The sequence below is a fragment of the Bubalus bubalis genome, chromosome 21, assembly GCF_019923935.1.
Source record: "Bubalus bubalis isolate 160015118507 breed Murrah chromosome 21, NDDB_SH_1, whole genome shotgun sequence".
Lineage (NCBI taxonomy): Eukaryota > Metazoa > Chordata > Mammalia > Artiodactyla > Bovidae > Bubalus > Bubalus bubalis.
In genome coordinates this window covers 56,242,416-56,264,900 of record NC_059177.1, presented here as the reverse complement: position 1 = coordinate 56,264,900, position 22,485 = coordinate 56,242,416, and the positions used below count along the sequence as shown (strand labels likewise).

General features: G+C 49.3%; 2 protein-coding genes across 9 annotated transcripts in view; one reads left to right on the top strand and one right to left on the bottom strand.

The window, feature by feature from the left end:
- Positions 1-18,459, bottom strand: part of TMEM40 (transmembrane protein 40) — a 55,301-nt gene extending 36,842 nt beyond the window's left edge. For 7 of the 8 annotated variants that reach the window (XM_044934217.2, XM_044934219.2, XM_044934221.2 and 4 more), the window contains exons 1-2: positions 18,223-18,459; positions 17,835-18,134 (exon numbers count right to left, since the gene is read on the bottom strand). In XM_044934217.2, coding sequence (XP_044790152.1) covers positions 17,835-17,859 — 25 coding nt within the window. In that variant the 5' untranslated portion in view covers positions 17,860-18,134; positions 18,223-18,459. Of the gene's footprint in view, positions 1-7,413; positions 7,658-17,834; positions 18,135-18,222 lie in introns of those variants that run through there. The other variant, XM_025272859.3, reaches the window with a different exon arrangement.
- A 61-nt stretch (positions 18,460-18,520) lies between these two features.
- The window catches only part of CAND2 (cullin associated and neddylation dissociated 2 (putative)), a 29,121-nt gene continuing 25,156 nt past the window's right edge, over positions 18,521-22,485 (top strand). Inside the window, exon 1 of the mRNA XM_025272857.3 lies at positions 18,521-18,672. Within this exon, the coding sequence (XP_025128642.1) occupies positions 18,605-18,672 (68 nt within the window). The 5' untranslated portion in view covers positions 18,521-18,604. The remainder of the gene's footprint in view (positions 18,673-22,485) is intronic.

The window sequence follows — 22,485 nt, the reverse complement described above, 5'->3', positions numbered from 1 at the left end:
TCCCGGCCAGGCAGATGCAGCCCCAGGACAAGCATGTGGGAGTTCTTGAGGGGTGACTGCCCTCCACCCAGGCCAGACTCTCAGCCTCTTCCTCCCAGGGATCTGACTTGTGACGAGCGTGAGTGACACAGGCTGTCAGCCAGCCGGCGGTGCTCTGCCTTGCCATAGGGCCCTCTCGTTTCTGCTCCTGGGCACCATCTTCTCTGCAGTCGGCTTCCTCACTTGCGTGCTCTGTTCTGCAAGACCCCCATATCCTCTCGAAGAAGCCCTGTTATGGTAGCCAGTGGTGGTTTCTGTTACATGCAGCCAAAGCTCTTGAGTTGAGACAAGTGTGTGTGTGTGTGTGTGTGTGTGCGCGCGCGTGGTGGGGGAGGTTCGGGGAGGGGCACTCTGAAAGGGTAGGCAGAGCAAAGCGGGGCTTGCCGGGCCGGCCAGGGCCCCTGCGGCCCCCACACCATATGAGGCGTTTTGTCACAACTCCAGGCTGGGTTGGGGACCTCCTGGGTTTCCCCATCGTGGTAACCACCCGAGCCAGTTGTCTTAAAGATCTTGCCCTCGAGACCTCTACCCTTGCTGAAGACAGAGACCATCTTGGAGCTGGTTCGGCGCCTCTCTGGTTTTCTACTGCTTCTGTAACAAACTCCCACAAACGTAGTGGCTGGAAGCAACACGTGGTTAGCACCTCGCCGTTCTGTAGGTGGAAGTCCAGCACTGGTTCACCAGGCTAAAATCCAGGTGTCCACTGGGCTGCCTGCCTTTCTGGAGGCCCAAGGGGAATGCCCATTTCCTAACTGCTGCTTTTCCTCCTTCCTCTCCCACCCCCAGCTTTGTCCAGCTTCTAGAGGCCACCCACATTCCTTGGCTTGTGGCTCTTCTTCCATCTGCAAAGCCAGCAATGTCGGGGCAAGTCCTCACGCTGCACTGCTCTGACCTCTTCGGCCTCCCTCCTCCACATTTAAGGACTCTTGTGATCACACTGGGCCCCACCAGGCCACCATGATCATCCTGTATGTTAAGGTTCGCAGATGAACAACCTGAATTCCACTTAATGTCATTCCCCTTTGTCGCATAAACTAACAGGCTCACAGATTCCAGAGATCAGAACACAAGCATCTTTGGGGATCATCACTCTGCCTACCACAGTCTCCCCCCAACCCAGTGCCTGGCTCAGCCCAGAGCTTTCAGAGGCCGAACATCTTCCTTCCGAGCGTCTCTGACTCCACCATCCTTCTGGGCCCTCAAGCTCCAAAGGCAGGAAGGATGACCCAGCTCCTTCCTCTCCCGCCAGCCAAAGCCCAAGCCTGTCCTATTCTTCCTTCAAGAGGAGCTGGTTTCTCCACTCCCACTGCCTCCTTCCCAAGAGATCCTACAAGGGGAGTGAGGGCTTTGGAGCCGGTTATTATTGTGTACCCTTCCCTGTTTGCTCCTCAGCTTCTGTAAAATGCAGTATTAATATCTCTCTCCCCGAGTGTTGCGGGGATTGAAGGATATCATGCCCACAACAAGCCCAGAATACTGTCACCCAGTAAATGAGAGTTTCCCCTTCCTTCCCCATGCTCAGCATCTCCCAAACTTGGCTAATGGTCAGATGCCCCTGGGAGCACTGTTGGTAGTGCAGATACTCCCTCACTCAGAGGGTCTGATGTTCAGAGCAAGGTTAGAGTTAGGCTGCTCAGGGAAATCTGTATCATTAACAAAGGCAACACATGCAAGGCAGACTGTGGTCCACTCAGACGCCAGAACCTCTCCCCTGAGTGTTATGATAATCTCCCAGCAGGCTTGCCTGCCTCTGGCCTCCTTCTTCCAAACAAGTTGCTGGGTTGCCCTGGGTTTCAGTTCCCCCATATGTAGAAGTTGCAAACTACAAGGTTCTTCCAGCTCTGATATTCTAGGATACTAATGCTCTGCTCCTGTTAAAGCCTTCAAGGTTCAGCCACTCAATCAGCAAAGGCACTCAGGGTTGATACAAACTGCGTAAAGGCCTAGAACAGCATGTTCTAAAAGTGACTTACAAATAGCATCTTATGGGCCCCTCAAAATACTCCAAGAAAAAGTGGATTTTATGTTCAAAGAATTTGGGCAATGCTGCTCTCCGTAGGCTCTGATAGCAGCTACACAAGGTGCATTGCATATGAAAGGCTCTGAGAAGGCCTGCAGGACAGAAAGCGCTTTCGGTGGAGCTAATCTGGTCCTTCCCCAAACTACACAAGAGCACAGTCCTCTCCCCTAGAATGTGGCTCCATATCTTTTGGCATAGTGTTGGAAAATGTCATCTGCTCCAATCCCTGCCATGGCTGGGGCCAGCCTTTTCACCCTGGCATCCAGGCCTGGGCACTCTCACTGGCCACTCTGAACAGTGTCAACTTCTGGCGTCCAGGGTTTTGTCCACCCTTCAAGCAGGGCAGTTGGGGAAGGGAATGAATCAGAAACAGACCCTGGGAAGCAGGGGCTTGGAACAGAAATGGTGTTTTCAGAGCTCCAGATCCCACGGTATGGGTGGGAAATCCTCTTGGTGCCTGCAGGGCAGGGGTTGGGAGGAAACTGAGTCAGCTGTTGTGAGGCTGAGGGCCTGGCTGGGCCCTGCCACCAACCCCTGGGCCCTTGCTTCTCTTCTCTAGGCCCTTTTTTCTCATCTCTGACACAGAAAATAATGTCACTCACTGAGGGTTTTGGAGCTCACCTGGGGCTGTGGATAAGACAGTACACAGTAAAAGGATCTCACTACTGGAAAAGACCCTGATGCTGGGAAAGACTGAAGGTAAAAGGAGGAAGGGTCAACAGAGGATGAGATGGTTGGGTGGCATCATTGACTCAATGGACATGAGTGTGAGTAAACTCCAGGAGATAGTAGAGGACAGGGAAGCCTGGCATGCTGCAGTCCATGGGGTTACAGAGTCGGACATGACAAAGCAAAGCTAACACAGCCTTTGTTTATATTAACAGAAGCACAGAGTCCATGGTGAGAAAGGTGACCTCTACCTTACCATCTCCTATCCTAGGGCTCAATCTTGGGTCCTGAACAGAAGAGAGTTGGACAAATCAAGATAATTCAGAGGATGAGGGGGGTGTGGAGACTATATCCAAGAGAATTAGATGAAGGAGCAGGTGTGTTAGTGCACAGCCATGTCCGACTTGCTCAGCCTAAGGATAAGCACTGCATAAATAGACCTGGTCACTGTCCCCAGGTCTTTGCAGGGCTCCTCCAGGACAGGGGGACCAGGTGGAGCTGTGAGCTCAGAGGGAGCAATCAGGATCTTGGGGAGTCACCAAGGCAGATGCCAGCTCAATATATGGAAAAACTGTCTAAAAATGATAACTGCTTCATGTGGTCACAAGCACCCTGCATGAGAGGTGGCAAGCTGAGGCGTGGCAGCGGTGGGCTTAGATGTCCTTAGCTCAAAACCTATTAGTCTCTCAAATAATAATCTCCAAAGCACAGGAAGGACAAATCAGTTCACCTATTGCTACTTAACTTTGTAAAATTTTAGTTTATTTATTTTTGGCTTTGCTGGCTCTTTGTTGCTGTGCAGACTTTCTTCCAGTTGCAGCAAGTGGAGGCTACTCTCTAGTTGTGGCACACAGGCTTCTTACTGCAGCGGCTTTTCTTATTGCAGAGCACAGGCTATAAGGTACACAGCCTTCAGTAATTGTGACTTCTGGACTCTGTGACTTCAGTAATTGTGACCACAGGCTCAACAGTTGTGGCACACGGGCTTAGTTGCAATGAGGCATACAGAATCTTCCCAGATCAGGGATCGAACCTGTGTCTCCTGCATTGGCAGATGGATTCGTTACCACTGAGTCACCAAGGAAGCCCTACTTCTACTTCAGTTTTAGCTAAAAATAGTTACGAGTACATAGTTCAACTCTGATGTGCACCCTTGGCAATATATCAGACACCCAACACCATGCCACTAAGTGGGGTCCCTAGAGGCCAGTAGGGAAGCCCACAGTGCAGACAGGTCTGCTGTGGCCATATCTTCTGTTCCTCCATGGTCAGCCTATTGCCCTATATTGCCGTGTCCTGGTGGTGGGTTAGGATCAAACAATGCAGCTTTAAATGAATCAGCCCCTGTAGTGTGGATGAGTGGCTTCAGAGTCCCTGTCAAGAAACCACGGAAGGAGATAGGGCTAATCAAGAAAGCACAAGCCAGACACAGGAAAAGCGTGGAAGAGACCCACCACTGCTCCTCGTCCAAGTCCTACAGCAGCCACCCTAATGTCGCAAATGATAATGAACAGGATCTCAGACACACACACTGTTGCTGACTGAAATCATAATAAGAAAACTCCTTGAAAGGTGAACTTCTATTCACTATTGTTGGTGATGGAAAGTCACTCTGAATATACTATGTTGGGGCTTGAGATATTAACTAATGGTTGCAGTACCTGTATATGACAAACCTAGACAGTGTATTAAAAAGCAGAGACATCACTTTGCCAACAAAGTTCAGTATAGTCAAAGCTATGGTTTTTCTAGTAGTCACATATGGATGTGAGAGTTGAACCATAAAGAAGGCTGAGCGCTATAGAATTGATGTTTTTGAACTGTGGTGTTGGAGGGGACTCTTGAGAGTCCCTTGGAGTGCAAGGAGATCAAACGAGTTAATCCTAAAGGAAATCAACCCTGAGAATATTCATTGGAAAGACTGATGCTGAAGCTTAAGCTCCAATACTTTGGCCACCTAAAGCGAAGAGCTGACTCATTGGAATAGACCCTGATGCTGGAAAAGATTGAAGGTAAAGGAGAAAGGAGTAACAGAGGATGAGATGGTTAGATAGCATCACTGACTCAATGGACGTGAATCTGAGCAAACTCCAGGAGACAGTGAAGGACAGGGAAGCCTGGTGTACTGCAGTCTATGGGGTCTCAAAGAGATAGACAAGACTGAGCAACTGAACAACAACTTGTATATAATTTATAAATCCATAAATAAATATATGTGTTGGGGGTGCCTAAACATTTTTCTTGGGCAGACGGTGTTATCAAAAAGTCCGATGAACACTGCTCTGGATTTTTAGGCCCAGCTAGACACTAGGGGATGCCATTCCCTGTTTAGGTTGGGGGTCTAATTAGATTTGTTTTGGATTTAGGAACAAAAAAACTAGTGGGAAGTGTGCTCCTGCGTAAACTTTTTTGAAGTTCACAACAACCACAATGTTTGAAAATTAATGGGAAGAAACCAAAAGCTCTGAAAAGGTTTTCCATGGCTCTGACCCTCCAAGGTGGGTGTCTTGTTAAACAGCCAGAGCCAGGTCAGGCTCCTCTTTCTCATTCTCTCCTCCCAGATGCTCTCAGTTTCTCTGTCTTCTCCCTCTCTCTTTCTATCTTTTCCCATCAGTATCTCACATTCTCTCTCTCTCCACCCCCCCCCACACACATACACACACACACACACACACACACAATTGGCAACAGCAAAGACCAAACAAAAGGCATCCAGAGCAGGAGAAAAAGCTTGCTGCCTTTTGAATGTCAGACAGACCTGGACTCACTTCCCACCTCTACCGACCACTGACTGTGAGATCACTGCAAGTCTCCCCCAGTCTCAGAGCCTCAGAATCTCCCCTGGAATAGGCACATCAACAACTCAACAATAACATGACAACCCAATTTCAAAATAGCCAAAGGCTTTCAACAGACATTTCTCTAAAGAAGATGTACAAATTGACAACATCATATGGAAAGACGCTCGACATCATTAGTCATTATAGAAGTGAAAATCAAAACCACAGTGAGATACCACTTCACACCTGCTAGGATGGCTAAAATATGAAATACAAATAACAAGTTCTGGGGAGGATGTGGAAAATTTGGAGATCTGACATACTGTCGGCGGGAACTTAAAATGGTGCAGCTAGTTTGGAAAATGGTTTGAGTTCCTCACAATGTTACAGTTTCACCATAGGACCAGCGAGTCCTCCATATTATATCCAAGAGAATTGGCAGTCTATGCACACACACAGACTTGTACATGAATGTCCACAGCAGCATTGTTCATAATAGCCAAAAAGTGGAAACAACCCAAACATCCATCAACTGATGGGTGAATAAACCAGATGTGGTATCATCATACAAGATTCTTCAACCATAGCGAGGAATGAAGTGCTGACACATGCTAAAACATGCATAAACCTTGAAAACATTATGCTCAGAGAAAGAAGCCAGTCAGAAGAGAGCCCCTATTGTATGATGCCATTTACATGAAATGTCCAGAATAAGCAGATCCATAGAAACAGAAAGTGGATTAGTGGTTGCCAGGGAGAAGGGGACACGGCGAGTGACTGCTAGAGGGTATGGGGTTTATTGGGGGAGGATAAAAATGTTCTAAATTAGATAGTGGTGAATAAACTGAAACTCACTTTCTTCACAACTTGGTGAATAAACTGAAAACCACTTTTTAAAGTGCACACTTTAAAAAAGGTGAATTTTATGGCATGTGAATCATATCTCCATAAAGTTATTTAATTTTTTTTAAAGAAAGAGAACTTCCCACATAGAGCTGTTATGAAAATGAAAGAAGGCCTCCATCGGCGATAACCAGAAGGGTCCCCAGTCTTGGTATGTGGCTAGCATGTGGGAGACCACGCGCTAAGAGGGTGATCTGGCAACGATCTCAAAGCACAAGGACTCTCGTTTTTCAGAAGGCTGCGCCAGCCCAAATGCAGGGAGACGCGGAGACAGGAGGGGGTTCATTAGTATAGATCTGCTTGGACTCCAAACAGGACAAACACACCCTCCTGACGTGACTTTTCTCTCAGTTTCTATACAAACCAGGTCAAAATGATAAGCCCCAGATCATAATCTTTCCCGTCCTCAGTGAAAGGAAAAATGGGCTGGCTTCCGGCCCAAAAGCCGCCTCCCAGGAGAGAAGCCAGGATGCTCTGCGCACAGGTGAGGGGATTGGGGGTCCCTCTCGGCCGCACCCCCGCCCCGTGAGCTTCCGACAGCAGCGGGGCTCCCCCTTCCCCCAGCTCTCCGTTCAGTACTTTTTCCTCAAAGATGCCTTTGAGCCCCGAGGCCAGGGCAGCTTCTGCGGGGAAGAGGAGGGCGAATCTGTGGGTCCCACGAGGGCGGAGAGGGGCGAAGCCTTCCGAGAGTTAGTCAGACCCTTCACCTCACAAATGGGGAAGCTGAGGTCGTAATGTTTCTGAAGGCCCCGCAGAGCAAGTTAGCGACAGACCCAGAGTGGGCCGGCAGGACGCTCCCAGCACTGGGGAGGAGAACTTCACTGTCCCCTGACTCTCCAGAGGAGACGGAGGCGCTCACATGACTGGGAAGCCCCTGAGTGGGACTCAAATTCAGGCCCGCCGGGAACCACAGAATGCCAGGCCTGCTGAAGAGCTTCTTTCTCCCCAAAACTCGGAAAAAAATCCCCCCACCCCGCCCCTCAGGCGCCCCGTGTCCCTTACCTGAGCTCCGGAGGCAGGTGCGTGCTGGAGGCGATGCGACCGTGGACTGCTGGTGCCCGGGGAGGGGCGGGGGAGTAGGGCGGAGAGGTGGCCCCGCCCCCGACGGGAGGGGCGGGGCCTGACGCTGGGCAGGGCGGGGCCTGAAGCTGCGCTGGGGGACCAAGGTTCACAAGCTCACCGGCGTGGCATTCCTTCCTGCGGTGCCGTCGGCCCCGGTCTTCCTGTCTGATCTGACTCTTACCCCGGTATGCCAGAAGGGCAGATGGGGCGTGTGCACCCCTAGGCCCCTGTCCCCTCCTCCCCACGGGGCCATGGCCATGCCCTCTAACTTCAGGACCTGTTGCACCACTCTGGCTATGTCAAGCTCCGTCCTAGGGCCGCCTCCTCCCTGCCGTGGGTGAGGTTGACTCAGGGCACAGCCATGTGGGCCAACCTGATGCTCCCCCGAGGACGGAGGTTAGACCGGCAGCAGAAGAGGTGGCCCTAGGCTCAGTGTTGCCTTGAGAGACTCCTGTGAATGGGGCTGGCAATGCCCTCCGGTGGTGAGGAAACTAGGCAAAGGCTAGAAATCTACTGACTTGTGGATCCCAAATGGGTGGGGGCTGGGGATAGACCTCTCAAAGTTGAGGCCAGAATTAACCCCAGCTCAGCTTGCCTTCTCACTCACCTCTCAAACACTCTGGAAGAAGGACAGTAAACAAGTCCTACCCTGCCCTGGGTAGCACCTTGAGGGAGACAGGCCATGACAATCTCCATGAAGGCAAGGCCCAAGAAGCTGGGGGTTCCCAGGAGGGCTTCCTGGAAGAGGAATCATCTAAGCTCAGGAGTCATCCTTGGAATCATCCTTGACTCTTCGCTCTCTCATACTCCGGTTCTGACTTCTCTGGAAAACCCTGTTGGCCCTCCCTTCAACATATTCTGAATCCAGCCTCTTCATGCCATCTCCTTGCAACCACCCTGGTATATCCACTAGTCTCTTTGCTCCTGTCCACCACCCACTATCTGTTCTCATCAGGGCAGCCAGAGGGATCTGGTTAAAACCAAGTCAGCTCATGTCCCCCCTCTGCTCAGCACCCCCCCAGGACGCCCCCCTTACTAACTTCTATTCTTACACAGCCCTGTACTATGTGCCGCCCACTCCTTGCCCTCTCTGACATTAATTCCTATGACGTCCTCTCTCACTCTGCCCCAGACACCCAGGAATGTGCCCTAAACACTCCAGTTAGGCCCTCCCTCCTCAGGGCCTTTGCCCTGGCTGTTCCCTCTGCCTAGAGTGCTTTTCCCAGACAGCCACCTTGCTCCTTCCCTCACTTTTTCAGGTCTCTCTACCCAAACGTCACCGTTTCCAAGAAGCCTTCCCTGACCACCCTGTATATAGTAGTAACCACCAGCACCACCTTTCTCTTGCATCCTGCTTTACTGCTCACCATCAGACACGCTATTTTCTTGTTATGTATACCTCCTTCTTATGTGTTTCTTAGTTTCAAGATCTGGAACAGTGTCCAACACGTAGTAGGCGCTCGATAAATTTTGTAGAATGAGAGTGACCTGAAAGGGTAGCCCAAATGCATTCCAAGGGTGCAAAGGTTTAGAGGTAGAGGGCACCAGGTGTGCAAATGTTTAGTGGTAAGAGGCACTATTGTGTTGACGACCTGCAAATGAATTCAGTAAAGTGGGAGAGTGGGGGGCTTGGGGGCTAGAGGAGGGGAGAAGGGAAAGAGAGAGAGGACTTGGAAGCCACATCAAGGAGATCAGGCATTATCCTGAGGGTGATGGGGATACGATCAAATCTTACGTTTCAGACCAATGATTTGGCTGCCGTATTGTGGACTGGCAATTTGAAATATTGAGCTATTTCAAATCCTGAAAGATGATGCTGTGAAAGTGCTGCACTCAATATGCCAGCAAATTTGGAAAACTCAGCAGTGGCCACAGGACTGGAAAAGGTCAGTTTTCATTCCAATCCCAAAGAAAGGGAATGCCAAAGAATGCTCAAACTACCGCACAATTGCACTCATCTCACACACTAGTAAAGTAATGCTCAAAATTCTCCAAGCCAGGCTTCAGCAATATGTGAACCATGAACTTCCAGATGTTCAAGCTGGTTTTAGAAAAGGCAGAGGAACCAGAGATCAAATTGCCAACATCCGCTGGATCATGGAAAAAGCAAGAGAGTTCCAGAAAAACATCTATTTCTGCTTTATTGACTATGCCAAAGCCTTTGACTGTGTGGATCACAATAAACTGTGGAAAATTCTTCAAGAGATGGGAATACTAGACCACCTGACCTGCCTCTTGAGAAACCTATATGCAGGTCAGGAAGCAACAGTTAGAACTGGACATGGAACAACAGACTGGTTCCAAATAGGAAAAGGAGTATGTCAAGGCTGTATATTGTCACCCTGCTTATTTAACTTGTATGCAGAGTACATCATGAGAAACGCTGGGCTGGAAGAAGCACAAGCTGGAATCAAGATTGCTGGGAGAAATATCAATAACCTCAGATATGCAGATGACACCACCCTTATGGCAGAAAGTGAAGAGGAACTCAAAAGCCTCTTGATGAAAGTGAAAGTGGAGAGTGAAAAAGTTGGCTTAAAGCTCAACATTCAGAAAACGAAGATTATGGCGTCCAGTCCCATCACTTCATGGGAAATAGATGGGGAAACAGTGGAAACAGTGTCAGACTTTATTTTTGGGGGCTCCAAAATCACTGCAGATGGTGACTGCAGCCATGAAATTAAAAGATGCTTACTCCTTGGAAGAAAAGTTATGACCAACCTAGATAGCATATTGAAAGGCAGAGACATTACTTTGCCAATAAAGGTCCGTCTAGTCAAGGCTATGGTTTTTCCTGTGGTCATGTATGGATGTGAGAGTTGGACTGTGAAGAAGGCTGAGCGCTGAAGAATTGATGCTTTTGAACTGTGGTGTTGGAGAGAAGACTCTTGAGAGTCCCTTGGACTGCAAGGAGATCCAACCAGTCCATTCTGAAGGAGATCAGCCCTGGGATTTCTTTGGAAGGAATGATGCTGAGGCTGAAACTCCAGTACTTTGGCCACCTCATGCAAAGAGTTGACTCATTGGAAAAGACTGATGCTGGGAGGGATTTGGGGGCAGGAGGAGAAGGGGACGACAGAGGATGAGATGGCTGCATGGCATCGCTGACTCGATGGACGTGGGTCTCAGTGAACTCCGGGAGTTGGTGATGGACAGGGAGGCCTGGCGTGCTGTGATTCATGGGGTTGCAAAGAGTTGGACACGACTGAGTGACTGATCTGATCTGATCTGATCTGATACATTATACTATATTATATTGATATATTGATATATATTATATTGATATATATTATATATGTTATAATATAGTATTATATATTATATACTGTATATCATCTATGATATAATATATAATATCTACATATAATACACATTTATCATATATTATATATGATATACATTATATATCATATATAATATAGATATACATTATATATCATATATAATATCTATATAGGTATATATCTATATATATTATATATAAATTTTATAAATATATTATATATAATATATATAATATATCATGTATAATATATATAATATATATTATGTATAATATATATTATAGAATAAGATTTATAATATATCAATATTATATTAATATATTATTAATTATATATTATATATTATTAATATATTTTATTATTAATATTATATAATCATTATATATAATTATATATTATATAATTCTTATATAATTATATATTATATTATATTATTATATAATTATAATTATTAATATATTATTAATATAATTATTAATATATATTAAATATATTAATATAATATTAATTATAATATAATATATTTATAATATATATTTAATTATATTACAATATAATATATATAATTATAATATATTGTATTTATATATTACTATATATTATATATTATATATATTATATTTTATATACATAATATATAATATAGTAATATAATATATTACTATAATATAATAAAATTATATATTTTAGTGTATAATATATAATAATTCTAATATATATAATATATATATCCATATATACACATATAGTGAATGTGTGTGTGTGTGTGTGTGTGTGCTTGGTTTTTTGGCTATGCAGCTTGTGGGATCTTAGTTCCCCAACCAGGGATCAAATCCAGGTCCTCAGCCGTGAGAGCCCAGAGTCCTAACCACTGGACAACCAGGGAATTCCCTCACAATATATTGCTATTGGACAGTTGATTTAGAGGGGAGAACTGAGAGGGCTTGGTGGCTCTGGACTGTGCAGGTGAGGGAGAACGTTGGTCTAATTGCAAGTCTCCTCTCCCCTCTAATTGCTCCTTTCTGATGAGACCATGCAGTCCAGTGGCAGAGAGAACTGGCCAGGAGAGAGCCAAGAGGGTTAGTTTCATCTCAGCACAAGGACACACACAAGTCATATCTTCACAGTGAAAACTATCTAGAAATGAAATAGGTTGACAGAATAGGCAATGAGATCTCCGTCCCTGGAAAAATGAACTTGAGAACCACCATTAAGCAAGGGGAAGGAAGTTGAACTAATCAGTTGTCCTCAAAATGTGGTCCCTGGACCAGCAACATCAGCATCACCTGTAACCTTTTTAGAAAAGCAAACTCTTGAGTCCCATCCTAGTCCTAATGAATCAGAGACTGGAGGCGGGAACTGCAATTTGTATTTTAGCCACCCTCCAACATGCCGGGTGAGTCTTGTGCTTGCCCACATCGAAGAACCAATGGGCTACGTTATACTTCCTACCACTGAAAGGTTTCAGTGACTGGCACGTAGCAGTGCCCATAAGACCCAGTCAATACCTCGTGTTTACTATCTTCTAGTTCCAGGTGGTTCAGTGGTAAAGAAACTGCCTGCCAAGCAGAAGACGCAGGTTCAATCCCTGGGTGGGGAAGATCCCCTGGAGAAGGAAGCGGCAACCTGCAGTATTCTTGCCTGGGAAATTCCATGGACAGAGGAGCCTGGCAGGCCACAGTCAATTAATATGGACATTATAATATATTATAATATATAATATCTAAATTATAATATATTATATTATATTACAATATAATTACAATTATACTACAATATAATATATTATAATATATAATATCTACATTATAATATATAATATCTGACTCGATGGACGTGAGTCTGAGTGAACTCTGGGAGTTGGTGGTGGACAGGGAGGCCTGGCGTGCTGCTATTCATGGGGTCGCAAAGAGTCGGACACGACTGAGCGACTGAACAGAACTGATTGTGGATTGGGGGCAAAACACAAGGGGCAGAATCCTGGTGAGCTGGTGCAGTGGCAGGGGTAGAGAGGACTAGGGACAGGGATCCCAGAGCTTCATTACAAGTGTGTCAAGGCCTAAATGAACAGAGTGACATCCCGTCACTCACAATGGAGTGACTACACAGTACAGAGCAGTCCCAGGTGAGGGTACTTCCCCTCTCTGAGCAAATAAGAGTTGACCTCCGGAAGGTGGGAGGGAGGACCTCCAGGCATTTCCTACCTCTCTGCCGTGGGCGGATCTCCAGGGCCATGACAGAGCTGCCAGAGGCATGAGGGAGTCCAACTTAGCTCCATCCTGAGGTGACCTCACTGCTGTGTGTATGTCGGGGGAGTGATTCATGGGACAACCTCCCTCTATCCTGTGGGCACAGCTGACAGCCCCGGGGAGCTAGCTCAGCAGCTGAGCGTGGCATCCGGCTTCCCTGCATTCCAGAACTGACAGCCGGGGTGGGGGGGCCCCCTGACTCAGCAGGCATGTGAACTCTGCAGACAACAGTTACACAGCTTGACAGCTTGGCCTCAGTCTCCACATCCGTCACAACGTGGGAGACGGCTGTCCCAACCCGTGGTGAGATTATTTGTATGAAGTGTTCGGGGCAGCGCCTGGACGTAGTCAGCCCTTCCTAGGCCTTGACACACTTGTAATGAAGCTCTGGGATCCCTCAGGCGGATGGGAACTCCCCAGAGACTTCCTGGGTCTGGTCTGAGAGTGATGCCCTGTGGGTGTAGGGGGCTGGAGAACGTGCCCCTACTATGAACACCCTGGAGCCTGGTTCTTTTTTAAATTGTCATTAATAATTAATTAATTTGTGCTGGATCTTTGTTGCCACACGGCTTTTTCTCTAGCTGTGGTGTGCGGGCTTCTCGTTGCGGTGGCTTCCCCTCTTGTTTCGGAGCTCAGGCTCTAGAGTGTTCGGGCTTCAGTAGTTGCAGTGTGCGAGTTCTAGAGCACAGGCTCAGTAGTTGTGACACATGGGCTTGCTGGCTGTGCGGCATGTGGGATCTTCCCAGATCAGGGACCAAACCCATGTCTCCTGCGTCAGCAGGTGGATTGTTAATCACTGAGACTCCAGAGGAGCCCAAGCCCAGTTCTTGACGTGAGTTTCTACTTACTCACCAAATGGATGCCTCTGACGGCAGGGCCTGTCTTAATCATTTTCAAACATTTCTTAAATGAATGCTCTAAATAGGAACTATCGCCCCATTTCATGGATGAGAAAAGTGAGAACCAGAGGAGTACAGGACTGCTCAGCGTGACATAACAGATATGGCTAAGATGGGACTTGAACCCAGGTTTCCCCAACTCCAAAGGCAGGACTTTTTTCACTGCTTCATGGAGAAACTCCAAGAAGCTCCTGTATGTGTCATTTAAATCTACTTTTGAAGAGGTAGCCTCTGGCCTTTGCAATTCCATATTCTTTAAGAAACAATGGGTGTATCTGATGCAATCTGAGATGGAGTTGAAAATAGTTCTGCATCTAGATTAAGCCTGACTCACCCTGGGCCTCCAGGCCTCAGTTGTTTCAACTATAGAATGGGCCTATGGAAAACCTCTGCAGCTGAAGGCAAAAGTTGGACCTGGTCATCTTGAGAGCCCTCTGACTCTCAGACACCAGGGTCTCAATGCCCCCTCTAAAGAACAAAGACAAGAGCTAAATTTTTTTTTTTTTCCAAAAAGGGGGTGGGTGGACTTCCCTGGTGGCTCAGTGGTAAAGAATCTGCCTGCCAGTGTACGGGAAACGGATACCTGGTCCAGGGAGATTCCACGTGCCATGGAGTAACTAAGCCCGTGCTCCACAAGAGAGTAGCCCCCACTCCCCGCAACTAGAGAAAGCCCTCGCAGAGCACTGAAGACACAGCACAGCCAAAAATAAATAAATAAAACAGTGTGTACTCGTCAAACAAATTTAAAGAGGAGGGGTGAGTGGTGAAAAAATCCACCCTAGGACATTCTGACAAATGCAAAATAAGGGATTCAGACTCAATTTAGGTGGCTTTTAATTTCTTTTTTATTTTAAGCAGAAAGATCCTCTTGACAAGTAAAATTTAAGCCATTCTATCAGATCAGAGTGGACTTCTTTTGAGCTGAAGTGGGGGTCCTGGGGCTATCGATGGGAGCACCTGCTCAGCGTCACCTTGCAGGGCTATCTTGAGGGCCTACTGTGAGCTACTTTGTGACCAGCACACAGCTGGAGCTTTTTAGAAGGGGCAGGATGCATTTCCTGTGTCTGTGCCCCGTACAGGTCATCCAGAAAGCAAAACCTGTGAAGTGCCGTAGTTGTAGAAATCAGAGCCCAGTGAATTTTGTGAACACCCTTCTAACAAATGAATTGCCAACAGACATCTTTAACACAATCTGGGAAACTTGAATATGGACTAAATATTCGATTATTTAAAGGTTAGTGTTATTTTTGTGAGGTATGATATTGGCACAGCAGCTATGTAAAAATGTCATCCGTTGGCATGGCAGGCTGAAGCAATTCCTGGTGACAGGACATTGGATCTGGGATTTACTTGCTTAAAAGCACTCCAGCTTTGGGGAAAATGTGGGAGGGGGAGACAGGAAGGACAATCAACCGACGTGAAGAACAGCAGAAGCTAGGGGATCATACGCGGGAGTTTATTATATCAATATTATTCTTTCTACTTCCGTGGTCATTAGGACGTTTCCATAAAAAGCGTCTTTGAGCATGCAGTGTTACTGAACTCACCTGGAGACAGGTGGTCTTGTCCTACCCTAGTGTCCGAACTGTGGCTTCCATTGCTTTGTCTGAAGCCTGTATTTAAGCAACTGGGTATCAGGAGACTCCCAGCTGGAACTGCTGCTGCAAAATTTCCAGCTGTGAATTGTGTCAGCCTTGGTCATCCTGTCCCATACTTGCTGTTGGGTTTGCAAGTATAGTTCTGTGCTTGAGGAGGTAGTCATAAAGTTCTTTTAATAAATGTGCAACTCGTTAACCTTTATGATGAATAAAAAGAACAGAAAGAAGAGAGGAGGGAGGGAGGAGTGGGGGAGGAAGGAAATAGGGAGGGAGGGAGATTTTAAAAACGGCTTTTGAGATCATCTTCCGATCCAAGACCCAAATGTTTGGAACAGTCTCACCCATGCTGGAAGGACACAGTGCCTTCAGCCTGGGAATTCTCCTAAGAGCTCTGGGCAGTGACACTCCTGGGATCAGTGTCTAACTGGGCTCAAGCCCAGGTAGATGTCACAGGACACACCTGTCCTGCAGGTATGAGGAGAGGATGCAGGGCACCCTATGATGGAGCCTGAGACTGTGAGGATACAAGCATGCGTGTCTGGAACACTGGCCCAGTTCTCTGCCTGGAGGATGTATCTGCTCCTCAAGGCTGGGCTCACACTTCCCATCTCTCTCCTCTGTTCCCACAATCCTTCCCTCTGCCATCCGACTCAATGTGCGTCTCCTCTACAAGCTGTAACAAAAATAAAAACAACTAATAGCTACAGTTCACTGCAGGTTTGCTGTGTGCCCGGCATTCAGCCAAGAGCTTTTCCTTCTTGTGTGGGTGCTATTATTTCCATCTTATAGATGTGGAAACTGAGGCTCAGAGGGGCTAAGCCACTTGCCTGAGGTCACACAGCTAGAGGCGACTCAAATTCAGCTCTGTCTTCTCACAAAAGTAGTTGTTCTTCACCACATCTTAGTTTCCCTCCATATCCCCCCTATGTTTAACAGCCCGGCTCTTTGGTAAAGACTGACAGGAAAACTCAGAACTTCCCAGGTGGAGATAGGGATAAAGAACTCATCTGCCAGTGCAGGAGATGTAAGAGGAGCGGGTTCGATCCCTGGGGTCGGGAAGATCCCCTCGAGGAGGGAATGGGAACCCACTCCAGTATTCCTGCCTGGAGAATCCCATGGACAGAGGAGCCTGGAGGGCTACAGTCCATGGGGTGGCAAAGAGCTGGACACAACTGAAATGACTGAGCACGCACAGACGAACATTCACCGCTTGGTTCCTTGGCTCCCCCTACAGGGCTGGAGCTGCCCGCCTAGATCACTTCCCAAAGATGTGACAGAACAAAAAGATATGACAGAACAAGAGTTTAACCTTGTTTGCTTCAAGCCCAGACATTTTTCTCCATCCCGGAAAGAAGTGGTTTAATATTATAAACAGCCATAAAGTGATTTAGTATTATAAATAGCTTGTGGTTGTTGCTGTTTAGTTGCTAAGTCATGTTCGACTCTTTGCGGCCCCATGGACTGTAGCCCGCCAGGCTCTTCTATCCATGGGATTTCCCAGGCAGGAATACTGAAGTGGGTTGCCATTTCCTTCTCCAGGGGATCTTTCCGACCTAGGGATCGAACCCGCATCTCCTGTGTCTCCTGGATTGGCAGGCGGATTCTTTACCACTGAGCCACAAGGGAAGCCCCACATGTGACTGGTGGCCATCATATGGGACAGTGCACATACAGAAAATCTCCAGCATTGCAGTGCTGCTCTGGAGCCCAGAAGCCCATAATAACAGGTACCCGAGAAGTGTGTTATCAAATAAAGATTTCCTTTATCCCCTTCTTACAAGGGTGAGGCGATCATAGCTCAGAGAGGTTGTGTCATTATCCCAAGGCGTCACAGTCAGAAAGCAACTTCGTGGGGATTTGAACCCAGGGTTGTCTTGCACACACGACTCACTTTTCTAAGAGCCAATAGCCTCCTGGCTGTTTGGAGAATTTCTTTTTTTTTTTTTATGTAATAAAGTTTTATTAAAGTATAAAGGAGATAGAGAAAGCTTCTGACATAGGCATCAGAAGGGGGCAGAAAGAGTACCCGCTTGCTAGTGTTAAAAAATACAATTGATTATATCTATATATATATGTATATATTATTTATTTAGCTCGGGGGTTTCTCATTGCAGTGGCTTCTCTTGCTGCAGAGCACCGCTCGAGAGCAGTTGTCCCACAGAGGCTTAGCTGCTCTGAGGAATGTCGGATCTTCCCTGATCAGGTATGGACCCCGCGTCCCCTGCATTGGCAGGCAGATTCTTAGCCACTGGACCACCAGGGAAGTCCTGGAGAAGTTTAGCTGCTCTACCTGTTTTCCTATAGATCCTGCCACCCTGAGCTTGTACCTACCTGTGGAGAAACTGTGCCGCTTCATTTAAGAATTGTTGCCCAGTCTGGGGTCAGTCCTGATTCCATCCCAGATTGACTGGCTGTGTGACTTGCAGCAAGCCCCTCTGCCTCTATGGCCTCAGTTGCGTTGGGTGTAAGATGAAGAAACCGGCCGTGATGTCCTGAGGGTTGAATGAGGCAGGCAGAAGGCCTGGTGCGACAGGGTACTACTTTTCATATTCTGTCTGGCTTTGGGGTGGGCCGCATGGGAAGTGCGCTGGTTGGCTTGACCGACAATAGCAGCTCCTGTTTCTGGAATGCCTGCAGATGAGAAAGCTGAGGCTTAGAGAGTCAAGTAACTTGGCCAAGGCCTCACAGGAGCAGAACTGACCGAGGTGGGGGCTCCCACCTGAGAGTCTCTGGTCACCGTGACTGTGTCTCGCTAGCAGGATCCAGGGTACCACGGGGAATTGTAGGGAGGAGCTGTCCGCTGAGAGGAGGTGAGCTCCCCGTCCGCGGGAGTGTGCAAGCCGGTGATGGGCTCTCGTCTGCGACAAGGACGCCGGGGAGGGATCCACGAGCCCCTTGGCGGGCCCCTCCCGTCTCCCGCCTCCCGCCTGCCGCTTGCTGCCTCCCGCAGCGGCGGCCGCGGCCGCAGCGAGCGCGGCGCCGGCAGGCGGGGCGGGGCGGGGGCGGCTATTTCTGTCCGCTGAGCACAGCCCGCGCGCGGCGGGGGAGGGGGCCTGCGCCGCCATATTCCCTCCCGCCGGCGGCCCCGCGGCGCAGCCACAATGAGCACCGCCGCCTTCCACATCTCCAGCCTCCTGGAGAAGATGACGTCCAGCGACAAGGACTTCAGGTGCGCCCGCGGCCGGGCTCCGCGCCGGGCCGCCCCGCCCTGAACCCCCGGCCTTCCCCTCCTGGAGCTCCGGTCCTTGCCCCCCGGGACCCTGCAGCCCCCGCCTCGCATCCCTCCCGGAGCTCCACCCCGCCCCCCGAGACGCCCCCTCCCCGCCTCTGCGCCCCGCGCCGGAGCTCGGGGTTTGGGGGGTCGCCCCTTGTCCGCGGATCGCTGCCCGGCCCTCTCCGAGACTCCAGCCCAGCTGCGATTCCCACCGCGCAAACTTCAGCCCCTGCCTCCCGTCCCGCCGCTCGGCCCTCGGCCGCCCGGTTTCTCTACTTCTCTCTTGCGTTTCTGCCCAAGCCAGCATTTCTCCGCGCGTGCCACGGGCCCCGGCCCTCCTCTCCAACCCACGCTGAAGCCCTCGGCCTCTCCTGCCTCCTCTTCTCCGCATTGAAACCCGTTCCCTTCCTGGGGCACCAGCCCCCAGGGCTGACTTTTTCACTGGGACCCTCAGCTCAGCCCCCTCTCAGCGACCTCACCTCCACCCCCGCACTTCAGAGGGGTACCCTTTCCCCTTCCCTCCCCTCGCGGGTTTGCTCCGACCCTGCCTGCGGGAGGGGGCTGGGCTGAGTGGCTTTGCAGACACGGGTAGGTGATGCTTCGGATAGGGGCTTCTATGTTTTTGTGGGCCACTCCCTTTTTCGGTCCAACGCCCTCCTCCTCTGGGGAAACTGAGGCCCAAGGAGGGGGAAACGGATTGGCCCATGATCACAGAGCCTGTTCTGGACCCTCTGAGCTATAAGAAATTTTCAGAGGGGATAGCCACGCCCACCCATTGAGCGTTCGGTCAGTTACCCCATTTTACAGATGGGGAGAGAAAGGCTCAGAGGCAGAAAGGGCTCAGGTGCAGTCACAGAGTTAGGAAGTGGAGAATCTGCTTCCACATCCAGGTCAGTCTAACACAGAGGATGAGATTTCGGCAAGGCTGTCTGATTCTTGACTGGGGAGGAGACTGAGGCCCTGCCCTCCTGCTCTGACCCTGCCTTCAGCAACTCATTCCTCCACAGCCCCCCTTTAGTAGACCCCCTCTTTAGTAGAGCCTCAGAGCCACAGTCTTGGGTTCAGATCCTGCCTCCAGTCATTTACTGGCGGTATGATTTCGGACAAGCTGCTTAATCCCTCTGAGCCTCAGAAGCTCTGTGAAATGGGATAATAGCAACCCACCTGGAGGGTTGGTGTGAAGAGTTAGCTATATGTGGGATGCTGGCACCAGGTGAATGCTTAATTCGTTGTTGCTGTTTGGTGGCTAAATTGTGTCTGACTCTTTTGCCACCCCATGAACTGTAGCCCGCCAGGCTCCTCTGTCCATGGAATTCTCCAGGCAAGAATACTGGAGTGGGTTGCCATTTCCTTCTCCAGGGGATCTTCCCGACCCAGGGGTCGAACCCGCATCTCCTGCATTGGCTGACAGATTCTTTACCCCTGAGCCACCAGGGAAGCCCCAGGGACACTGTTGTGATCCTGTGCACATCAGAAGGCTGCAGCGTCTCTTTGCTCTGGGCCTTTACCTGGAAGTTCTTTGTCCCTTCATTTCCCTGCTTCACCAGGCTAGCTCCTTCTCAGTCATCGCCTCCTTGGGATGCCTCCAGTGCCCGTCCTACGTTTCTGCTGCGTTCTCTTCTGGAGCCTGGGAGACCCGGAGCCCCTGGACCACTGGACTGTATACTCTCCTTCTGTGTCTCGGAGGCTGTTCTGGGTACACAGCAGGTGCTCAGTGAAGGTTTTCTCTGTCCCAGGCTCCCTGTTGTCCAGTATAATCTCATTCAGTCCTCCCATCTGCCTATGTGGTCGCGATTGTTCTTCCTGGTCTCCAGAAGCTTGGAGAGGTGAAGTGACTTGCTCAAGGTCACACAGCCGGCCGGTGGCCGAGGGGATGTGCCCCACTGTCTAGGGCCTCGGGGCCAGGCTCCAGGAGAGGGAATCGGCCTTGCCAACTGGAGCCTGAGAAGCCCGCCCAGTCTGCTCTGCCAGCGGTCCTGAGAACACTTAAAACCACCCCCAAGCATATGAGGATGGTGTCTATTTTTACAGTCCAAATACCAGGGGGGCTGGGTCCTGCTTGACCAGCTGTCCAGGCACCCATGTGGCCCAGTGTTTCAGCTGAGTCGCCTCTAGGGTTTCTCTGGAATGAAACTGAGACTGTGTCCTCTGGCTCCTGGAGGCGGGTGGTGACTGCAAGTGGGGGTCCTGGGCAGGTGGAGGGAATCTTCCATCCCCGTGGTTCCCAGTCCCCACTCTGTGAGCAGGGGGCTGTTCTGTTCCCACTCAGACTCCAGCAGTGAAACGAGTAAACTGAGGGGTCTTGCAGGAATTCCTGCGTCATTTTTTTGAATATTTCTTTGTTGATTTGGCTATGCTGGGTCTCACCTTGTGGGAGCACACGGAATCTTTGATCTTTAGTTGCAGCATGTGGGATCTAGTTCCCCGCCCAGGGATGGAACCAGGGCCCCCTGCAGTGGAAGCACAGAGTCGTAGCCACTGGACCACCAGGGAAGTCCCTGCTACATCATTTCTTGAAAACACAGAGTAGTATTGGTTGAGGAGCCAGGAGAGCTGAGTGGCAGGCTGATTCTTTTCCCAACTTGCTGGGTGACAATGGGCGGTTCTTGCAACCTCTCTGAACCTAGTTTCCTCACCTGCCTCATGCTAAGAGCTGGTTGTCCCATTAAAACATCCCCAGGATGTTATGAAGTGGGGCAAGGAAAATTCCCATTTTTGTAAAAGAAAAAATTGAGGCTGAGAGAGGAGCCAGTTGCTCAAGGTCACCCAGGTGATAAATGGCATGACCAGTATATTTACCTAAAGTCAAACTTCAGTGCCCAAGCTCCTATCTACCAAGTTATACCCTTTCCTTTTTACCCTTCTTATCACCACTGTACACATATACACATATATTAATATATGTCTGAGAGCTGAGTATTTGCAGGAACTTGGCAGTGTCTGAAATGCTGGAGCATGTTTCAGACGAATGGGTTTCAGCGTTTGGATTTCCACACAGCTCTCTGGCTCTGAGCTCTGTTAGGGCCTGACTCTAACCCTCCTCCCCCTCCTGCCCTCACCCTGCCCACTCAGGGCCTCTTTGGGCTAGTTGTTTGCTGGGCCTGGAGACTTGGAGATGAACTGACAGGCCTCTATGAGTTCATGTTAAATGGAGGAGACACTGGTAACCAAGCTTGTAGTGCAGTGTGAGAGGTGCTATAATGAAGGGGAGCAGGGTATCTGAGAGGTTCCTGTCCAGGGAGACCAAGTGTGCTTAGAGACTGTGGGTGGAGGATAGGGCAGGATGGTGAGAGGAGTCTTCCCCAAGACTGGGACATTTGAGTTAGCCCTTGGCAGATGAATAGGAGTTCGGTAGGTAGAAAAGAAAGAAAGGGGCAGGAGGCCCATCTTGGGCAAAGGAGCACACCCCTTGGGTTGCCAGGCTGAGCTGGGTCTCTACAAATTGCAGCAGAAACTCAGCTTCAGGGTCCTGCCTGCCTTCTCTGAACATCCCTTCAGCTGGACAGACTTAGGACTGCATGTGGCTACCCCAGGCCTTGTTGCTGTTGTTGTTTAGTCGTGTCTGACTCTTGGTGACCCCACAGACTGTAGCCCACCAGCCTCCTCTGTTCATTGGGTTTCCCAGGCGAGAATGCTGGAGTGAGTTGCCATTTCTTCCTCCAGGGGATCTTCCCAACCCAGGGATCGAACCTGCGTCTCCTGCATTGGGAGGCAGATTCTTGACCACTGAGCCACCTGGGGAGCCCATACCCTCAGCCTTGTCCTGGC